The 9,990-nt window shown below is 40.7% G+C and overlaps 1 protein-coding gene across 3 annotated transcripts in view; it reads right to left on the bottom strand.

The window, feature by feature from the left end:
* Positions 1-3,996: 3,996 nt before the first annotated feature.
* Positions 3,997-9,990, bottom strand: part of HPCAL1 (hippocalcin like 1) — a 127,859-nt gene continuing 121,865 nt past the window's right edge. For all 3 annotated transcript variants that reach the window (XM_034766504.1, XM_034766501.1, XM_034766502.1), the window contains one exon: positions 3,997-5,163. In XM_034766504.1, the coding sequence (XP_034622395.1) occupies positions 5,066-5,163 (98 nt within the window). In that variant the 3' untranslated portion in view covers positions 3,997-5,065. The remainder of the gene's footprint in view (positions 5,164-9,990) is intronic.

Below are 9,990 nucleotides of genomic sequence, written 5' to 3'. Positions count from 1 at the left end.
ACTGAAAATCAGCAAAGGTTGCCTACCCCTGTGCTAGAGCCTTGAATAGGCTACTTTACTTGCAGACTGAACCACAGAGAAACTAACAATTTGAGATTTAATGGCTTAACTTTATATTTGTGTAATAGGCATTGCATTGTATAGAAAAAAGTCTGATCTTCTATACGAATTAGCCACAGCTTTCAGAGTTACACTGATACCCTGGTGGTGGGACTTTACATCAACTGTTGAGAGAACAGACAGGCTGTTAAGGTTAGGTGAGACTGGACCTGTCTGTTAACCTTTTCACTAAAATGCCAGCCTAACGAGCCTAAAATAATACAGCTAAAGGATAAAATTCCAAAAGCACTTAAGACTCAGATCCTCAAAGGTACATAAGACCCAGATTTTTAAAGGTATTTAGGTGCTGCTGTGCTCAGTGATGCAGTGCTTAATTGATTTAGGGGTCTAAATCCAATTTCAAAAGGGATTTAGGCACTTAGGAGTTTGAATCCCATTGACTGTTGATGAAATTTATATGCCTAAGTGGCTAAATCCCTTTTTAAAATAAAATGTACGTTTCTAAATCAGTTAGGCATTGCAATGCTGTGTGCAACACCTAAATACCTTTAAAAGGCTGGGTCCTAAATACTGTTGAGGCTCTGGACTTAAGTGATTTAGGAGCCTAAGTCCCACTGGCTTTCAATAGGACTTAGGTGCTTTTGGAAATTTTACCCCAAATTCATAGATAGCTGTGGTGAACTTCTGGCTCCTATGAGAGCTTTCCATTGACCTCAGTAGGGCCAAGATTTCACCCCGGTTTAGAATGTCATCCAGCACAATGACAATGAAGCACATTTTTGGGGACCAGTTTAGTATAGGCACTGCTTTCCCTCATTCCCCAGCACGTGGCAGGAGAGCAGCTCATCCCTTTGAAAACCTCCTTAGCGACCATGGCCAAGATTTTCAAAAGTGACAAATGGCCAATTTTTTAGTGCCCAACTGGAGACCTGAAGGGTGCTTGATTTTCAGAGGGCTGGGGATCAGCACTTTAAAACACTACCTGGAGACACCTGAAAGGGGGCTGATGTTCTGAAAGAACTAATGTCTGTACTACCCCCTCGCAAGATATTTTTCTCATTTTTTTTTTTTTTTTTTTTTTTTACAGCGCAAAAATATGAAGAATCCTAGCAAGATCACGTAATGCCAATTTGCTCAGAAAATAGTATTAACCTAATTTGTCCTGAATGTAACAATAATGATAAAAAACATGCAAAACCCATTCCTTTCTTTAATCTAATGTTTCATCAACAACTGTCAGCACTGCAGAGTTAAGGTTGAATGAGAGAATGGTCTCATATTACATATTGTATCATTTGCCAAATAATTTAGTAGCTCTCAAGGTTTTCTACAGGTCACGGTATCCAACACCCTGGAATTTCAACCATACCTAGGTGTCGTGCAGTAATACCGTATAATAGAGTCTGCAGCTAAGCTGATGAATTGTCACACGAATTATTTATAATGGGATGAGTACACTAGGTAGCACAAGACTGGGAAGCTCTGGGATTTTGAAATCCTCATAATACATTGTACTATAGTAGCTGGTGCATATAAATCAGGAAACTAGTGACAGGGGACACAGAGGGCCTGCAGAGGTGATGGGTGGAGGGGGCTGAAAAAGCATCAGGATGATGCAAGAAGGGGAGAAAATGATGCTGAGGAAGGAGAGGGAAGGTACTTCAGGGAGAGCTAGAGGGGAATAGAGAGCATGCTCAGGCAGCCAGTAAAATCTGGGAATGGGACAAAATCCCTGTTTGAATGTAGCTGGGCAGAATCCCATCAAGCTGCAGCAATCTTGCAAAACTTGCAGAGCTGGTGGGAAAGTCTGACATTTTGGAATTAGTTCTGAATCAAGATGGAAAGTTGAAAGATTGAAAAATTCCACTGAATGAAAAATTCTGAAAAGTTTTGAAATGAAAAATGTTTTATTTCAAAAAGTCACCTCAAATTTTCATTTTTCCAACTGAAAAAATGTTTTGGAGATGGACATTTTCCACGGGAAAGATTGTGAGGCAGAAATTTTTTGACTCACTCTAGGAAGGTCTCTCTCTTTGATGATCTCTAAGGTCTGATTGGCCTCACAAAGAAGGAGAAATCTGGGAACAGAAAGGGAAGGAAATGTGCAATGGCAGAACAAAGAAAAAGACAATAAGAGGAAAGAATGAATGGAACACACACCAGTCTGATATTTGTCAGATCCTAATAAAATAATTTTGGTTACCTGATCCTTACAAAATTATTTTGTGATATTTGACTAAACACATAACCAACATATTTTAAAAATCACACAAAACAGAGGGAATTCAAAAATAGTCCTCTTCACTAGCATAATTCTGCTTAGTTACACAGTATAAATTTTTAATGTGTGCAATTTGCCTGAGCTATGGCTGCTGTGAGAACTCTAACTTTGTATCTCTCAATGTTCAGTTATAATTACATGCAAAAATGTCATTAATGCAACAGTGGTTTACAATTCAAATGCTGCAGCATTCTAGTGCATGAGAACTTGACCGTGAAATAGACTAGAAACAGACTATAAAACAAGTATGAAACTGTTTAGTTATTTGTTTTTTCACTTGACTTGGACAGTTATTGCAGAGTGAAAATTACTGATAATAAACCTAATCTAAGATGTGATTTGTAACATCGGTGAGAATTCTTTTTGTTAAATGATTTTAAAAAGAGAAAAATTTTAATTAAAAAACCCAAGTTCTTTCCTCTCTTACAATCTTCACTTATTAAAACTGGAAGAATTGCAAACATCATTTTGTTCACTTGTTACCGGTCATGTGGTTTACTTTTAGCATTTCTTCCAGCGTGAACAAGGAAAAGCAGACAGATCGGTTTTAGTTAGTTTTCCTTTCAGCGTGACAGGGGAATGTTTGTTTTTCTAAGAGGTTCAAATTGAATTCCCTTAAAAAAAATAAAATCATGGAGACATTTCTCAGTCTCAGGTTTGGTAAAAGGTCACGTTATGCCAAATTTCATCCAGCAGTATCTCTGATTGGGTATTGGAAGCGGCTCTTTCCCAATTTATTTTTACAGTGAAAGTGCATACTAACACCTAATTGCTGCCATCTTGGATCCTGCTTCCGCAAACTTTGTCTATTCAACTAAACACTTATGGACATGTTTAACTTTAGGCACACACTAAAGTCCCCATTGACTTGAAGGGGACTTAAATAGATGCTTAAGCACTTTGCTGTACTTCAGCATGTGCTTTATAAACATGGGTCTAGGAAAGCTTTGCATATTACGTCATTGATGCCAGACATTGTTTCAGTGGCACATACCTCGCTGAAAGGTTCTTCTGGCTGCACAAATCCTCTGTATACTGGAAAGGAACTTGACATAGTATTTTTGGTCCAATAAAAAAGGCTGCATTACTTAGCTGCAGGATTGTTGGGGGACTGGATGGCACAGCACACTGGTAATAGGACATAGAGCCTCACACCATTATGTTAATAAACAATACTAGTAACACTAAGCACAAATACAGTGCTTTTTAGGTACAGAGAGAAGCAGGAACTCACACAGCGAGTCAATGGCAGAAGCCAGAGATAGAACCCAAGTTTCCTGACTTCTAGTACCTGATGCTTTATCTACCAGCCAACTCTAAGTCCAGCCTAGGCCAGCGGTGACTTGGAGCGATCAGCTCTTCAGTGGACTGTGTGAAATCACTGTGTCATAGTCTCAGTCTAGTTTCCTTTGGGGAAGGGTTCCCAAGGACCATCAACGTAGTGGGCACTAAAATACTCTTGTTTGCTGGCTAATCTCAGCAGAGACGTCAAGGATGGAAGGACAGTGGGGACTAGGTCGCCTCCCCTCCCCTAGATGAGGAGATGTAAGGAAAGGAAGGGCAGGAAAGCTTTCAGTATTCTTGTCCTGACTGTATTCATCACATGCACAACTATGGAACAGTAACTTGTACCACTGGTTAAAATAAGACAGTTATTGACAAGAAAAGTAGTCTTTTATTTCAATTAATATTTCTTGGCATTAGGCAGATATTAAATAACACTGAATTGCACAAGACTATTAACATATTGACAGCAAAAGAATGGCGAGCATAGCAAAGTTTAGAACAACAGCGTGAGTCACATCACCTCATGTCACTCAAAAGCCAGTTAATCGCTGCAACCACCACTAAGTGGGACTCCACCGAGAAATACAAAATGAGGATTATTCCTTTTATTCTTTTGTTAATACAGTAAACGCTGGAACGGTCAACAGTAAAAATGAACAAATATTTGCATACAGTAATTAAACAGAGTGAAATAGCCACAAATTGCTAGTCATGCATTTTTTTTTAACAGCAATTTGCTAATGCATAAATATCTCAAAAACAATCTTCAAGATTTGAATAAATCACGGACAACAAGAAGAAATTAAGCTTGAATTCTACTTTATGCATAAATACCTGACCTACATATTAAAATTTTACTTCACTATATATATATATATATATATATATATATTAAAAGAAAGACAATTAGATAAGTGCAAGCAATTTTCCTCAAAAGCACAGACAATTTGGAACCATGCCCAGAAAAGCTTTTCTCTTCTTCTTTCTACTCCATTCAGTTCACATTTTGCTTCAAAAATGATGACCTACCATCTGCTATGTTGGATAAAAATTCTATCTAGTATCTTCTTAGGGCTACTAGAATATCATCGTCTTACTGACTAAAAGATGGGATCTTTCACCAGAAATTTGAACTCTTTGTATCTGCATGTAAACATACCTTTCAATTACATTAATGGTGTAGAGTGAGTGGTAACATTGGAGGGGAGGAACAGGGAGAAAAACAGAACTGCAAAAGGAACATTGCACTCATGTTAGTGAGAGGAGTGAGGCAGTCCTCACTCTGATACACGCACGTGCGCGCGCGCACACACACACACAATCTGGCAATGGAATCTTATCCACTAGCAAGTTGAGGAATGATTGAGAAGGCATCCATTTGCGAGCAAAGCTTGAACAACAAGCCAGCAGTTTCTTTGCAAACTGTCCAGAGTTTAATTAGAATTGACTTGCACTGCTTGGATCACATTGTAACAATCGCACAATAGAGGGATCACTCTTGGCACCTTTAATAAACTCTTCCAGGGACAGTTTACCTTGAAAGGAGAAAACAAAAACAAGTCACTTGCATTGCAAGATCAAACAGAGCTTAAAAATAAAACCTTCACAGAAAGCTTAAAAACACACATATCCTACTGCAAGTGGATTTAGGGTGAAACTGGCTGCAGTGCAGGGGAACCAAGCACTCCCTTCCTCCTCAAACCAGGATGCACTATTTTTTCAAGTAAACGAATCTAATATTTTACTTTACATTTGACATTAAACAGGGACATTATCAAGTTAAAACAATCGTACTAATAATGCCACCTTAGATCAATAATTTAAGCAGAGAACTGGCTTAATACAAAACTGGAGTACAAACATTCATTAAAGATACACACAAACTAGTCTAGAAATAGTGCTTCAATCAAGGGTGAGATTTTAAACCACACAGAACCCAGGATATTTGCACCATATGCACTGATAGGCGATCATGTAACAGTGTCCCTAACACTGGGCACCGTGATGTAGTTTATTCTACATTTGTTAATTATTGCTATGGTCAGTTGTGCTGTGGTACAAAAAACAGGCCTTGAGAGATGCTGAAGCGACAGGGCCGGCTCCAGGCACCAGCCCAGCAAGCAGGTGTGTGGGGCGGCATGTCCGGCTCTTCTGCGGCGGGTCCCTCACTCCCTCTGGGAGCGAAGGACCCGCCGCCCAATTGCCGCTGAAGGCTGAAGCGGCGGCGGTAGAGCAGATTGCGATCGCGGCTTCCCCCCCACACACTTTTTTTCTTTTTGCTGCTTGGGGCGGCAAAAATCCTGGAGCCGGCCCTGTGAAGCGATGCCCTGTTTGCTGAGCTGGGCAAAACCTTTGCAATCAGACCCCTACAAATTAATTTTTCAGGCTTTGTTACAAACCTGAAACTTGGGCCAACTTCAACAATTTGGGCTGATGTATGGGGTTAGGGTTGAAAACCATGAAAAAAAATCTGTGGCTCTGACTGGCTTCTAAAACTTGAAACTCACAAAGGTGTGAATGCCCATTAATCAAAACGACCAGAGTTTGCACCGCTTGTAATTATTTGTTAGCCATCATTGCTGAAAAGTCTAGAACTGCTCTCTTATAACAGTTTCACTCTGGGACCACACCTACAAGCCCTGGGCTGGTGGAACTTCCACTGAGCTCAGTACAAGTGCTGCCTACAGAGGCTTTCAGGATCGCCTTCATTAACTGTAATTTGAACAACAGTATTGAAATAGAATTATATTTTTCTGATCAATATTTTGCATCTGATGCATGTGCAATGGTATTCTCTTGTATAGTATGTTACACACCCACAGATGAAGAGAAATAAGCAACAAAACATTTATGAGAAATGAAATGGCTCTTTCTAGGATGATTTCACTGGGCCCGATGATTCCCCCCTTGAGTCAATGTAACCTCGGGTGACTGAAGCATGCTGAATTCCTGAAATGCCTTCTGGCTTTTATAATCTGGAGGTTTATTACAAGCTGGCAAAGTTTAGAACAGTCCTGAATTCAATGAACCTACTTACATGTCTAAAGTTGTAGGTCTGGGATAGTTATTAGTAGATGCTAATGACCTAAATACTCTGTAAAAGAAGTTTCTTATACATGTAATTTGTTTAATCAGCAGGTTTTATACTTTTTAATAAAAATATTTGCTACTGGGATTGTCTATTACACAAAATATTTTGTCAGTCATGTCCATTTACATTACATCTGTATGAAGTATTTCATATAATAATTATATACCACAACATTCCATGGCAATTCTTACCCATTTAAATTGCCCCCATTATAGAAATAACCACCACATATTTTTATTTTGCCAAGAGAAAATAAACTCTTTGGAGAACAGCGTGGCACATTTTGCATAATCTTATGTGATCACTTATACCGAAGCCCCAATCATACTGCACATGTATTAGGAAGTAGATTTTAGCTTAGATCCTCAGCTGAGATTTTAAACCCACGTACAATGAACATACTCAAACAAACATTCCATTGTGAGAACCACCTCATCACGTTTCAGTTCCACCCCTTAGGTTATATTCTCTAACATTTAGCACTGCTTTTAGCTCATATTGCTTTTTTTTGTTTTTAATTGCTCCTTTCATGTGTTTAGTTACATACTCCAGAGTACGGTATTATTTACAATTTTTCTTCCTACAACACTCATTCCCAGAGTATCAGAGCGTCTCAATGAATTACAGATGCATCTGTTCTCACTGTTCTCACACTCTATTTTTACTGTGTGTTTTTTTTAAAGACTAACATACATTTTATTGTTCCAAATGGAAGCTTCCTACCACAGATTCAGATTTTGCATTTGACTTTTGCTCATTATCCCTTTTGCTACAAGTGTAAGGCCATGGGAGGGAGCAGATGTGTTACAACATTTGCTTTTATTAAAAATATTACAGAAAATGCATATAGAGATGGTCTCAGCCTATTGTGGGGACAAGGACCGGATTCAATGGTCATGCGCCAGCATTAGCTCACCTGACCAAGGTATGTCATGTGCCAGGAGAGCAGAGATATGCAAGGGCCCAAAGCAAGACAAGGCACTTATATACTGGGCAAGCTGTTTTTTGTTAAAACACTGACATTTCTGAGAAGAATTTTTGCTAGTCAAAGTTTTCACAAAACTTGGCACAAGTTGATTTTGTTTGTGTGCAACACTCCAGAACAAAGTACAGTACAAAGCAAAATCTGGCAGCATTGCCCCACGGCACAGCAGACAATGAGAAGCCATTCAAGTCCCATCAATGAAGCGCACACACACAAGGTGCTATTCTCCGCTCTCTCGTCTGATAATGCAGGAGGGACAGCTAGAGGGGTTGAAATGTAAGCACTGCTCCATTACAGCTCTCAGTATGTACATTGCTTAGCAATACATTACTTACAGGAGTGACATTTTGCTAGATATGGAATTGCTTTAATGAAACTATATATTCCAGGTTTTGCCACATTGCCCTATCACGTATCTCTGCATGCCACATGTCACAGAAGGACTACTTTACATGTTTTAGTTTTGTATCCCTCCACACGTAGAGCCAAAGAGTGAAATCCTGGCCCCATTGAAGTCAATGGCAAAACTCCTGTGGATCTCAGCAAAGCCAGGATTTTACCCCAGGGCTCTATCTACTGTCAGTTCAACAGAACATGACTCAGAGGGAGCCATAAAAATCTCTAAGGGTATCTACATTACCCGCTGGATCGGCGGGCAGTGATCGATCCAGTGGGGATCGATTTATCAAGTCTTATCGTGTGTAGACTAATCAACCCCCGAGCTCTCTCCTGTCGACTCCTGTACTCCAGCGCCAGGAGAGGCGCAGGCAGAGTCAACAGGGGAGTGGCAGCAGTCGACTCACTGCGGTGAAGACACCACGGTAAGTCGATCTAAGTACATCGACTTCAGCTACGTGAATAACGTAGGTGAAGTTGCGTAACTTAGATCGATTCCCCCCTAGTGTAGATCAGGGCTAAGACAGAACAGCTTTAATAATAATAAAATAATAATAATTAATGGAGATATCCCATCTCCTAGAACTGGAAGGGACCTTGAAAGGTCATCGAGTCCAGCCCCCTGCCTTCACTAGCAGGACCAAGTACTGATTTTGCCCCAGATCCCCAAGTGGCCCCCTCAAGGATTGAACTCACAACCCTGGGTTTAGCAGACCAATGCTCAAACCACTGAGCTATCCCTCCCCCTTTCTACACCAAAGAGTCATAACTTTAAAAGTCAGATATCTCAGGCCTTTTCAGGGCTAGAAGCAACTGCTGGGTCCCACTGAGAAACTGAACACCTCTCCTTTTCCAATAGGCAAAAGCTCCCGTGTCTACTCCGTTGCACCCTGAAATATCAGATTTTAAACTCTTGAAGGGCATGTCTGCACAGCAAAAGCCACAAGTGAGTGAGCCTACACGAGCCAACGTGAGTCCAGCTAGCACGAGTAACAAAAGCAACGAAGACAGTGCAGCATGGGCTTCAGCTTGGGTAGCACAAGCCTGGTGGCACAGACCCTGTACGTACTTTGCTTGCCAGCTTGCTCCGAAGCCAGCACTGTGCTGTCTTCACTGCTATTGTTAGCCATCCTAGCTGGATTCAAGCTAGCTTGGGTAGGGCTAGCCTGTGTACTACCTTTGCTATGCAGATATACCCTAAGAGCTGTCGCAGACCCAAGACTGAAGGCTGCCCATCTTGGGCCTCTAACCAAGGTAGTTTACAGGGAAAATTTCACAACTGATGGGACAAGGTGGAAACATTTCCTTGGCAGGGTGATGGGGGAAAACAATTGATTCTATTTCCCAGTTTCAGTCTGGGGAGATGAGTTAGTGGGCAGAGGGGGTGGCTAAAGGTGTCTGGTAAATTAATTTATCACATGGTTACACAAACTGCAATATTGGTATTGCCTCCAAACGTGGTACATATTGCAATGAAGCGATCTCTTGATGTAACAAAAACAAACCTGCAGCAGCTTTTGGGGCGGGGCAGTGAGAATCAGCAGCGCCAGGACCACGGAGGCAAAGGTTGCAAGTTTGATAACTCTCTGAGTTAGGCACATCATCCCAACAGCATCCCCCACAGCTCCCTACTCTCACTGCCCACTGTTGTATTCCTGGGCCATCAAAGCTTTTCTATGCAAACCATAGATCTAAGTTCTGGGTTTGGATAATGCGGCATTAGAAAGTGCAGTTCAGGGCCAGATTTTCAGAGGCACAATTTTGCAAGCACAAACCCCTGCCTTCCAAAAAAAATCTGGACCTACATGATCACTTCTACAGCTGAATGGAGCTAGAAAAATCTAAAGATGCATAAAGCAGGAATGTAAGACTGCAGGGCTGAGAAAAGAA

Source organism: Trachemys scripta, chromosome 3 (genome assembly GCF_013100865.1).
Source record: "Trachemys scripta elegans isolate TJP31775 chromosome 3, CAS_Tse_1.0, whole genome shotgun sequence".
NCBI classification, from domain to species: Eukaryota; Metazoa; Chordata; order Testudines; family Emydidae; genus Trachemys; species Trachemys scripta.
This window is presented reverse-complemented; position numbering and strand designations above follow the sequence as displayed.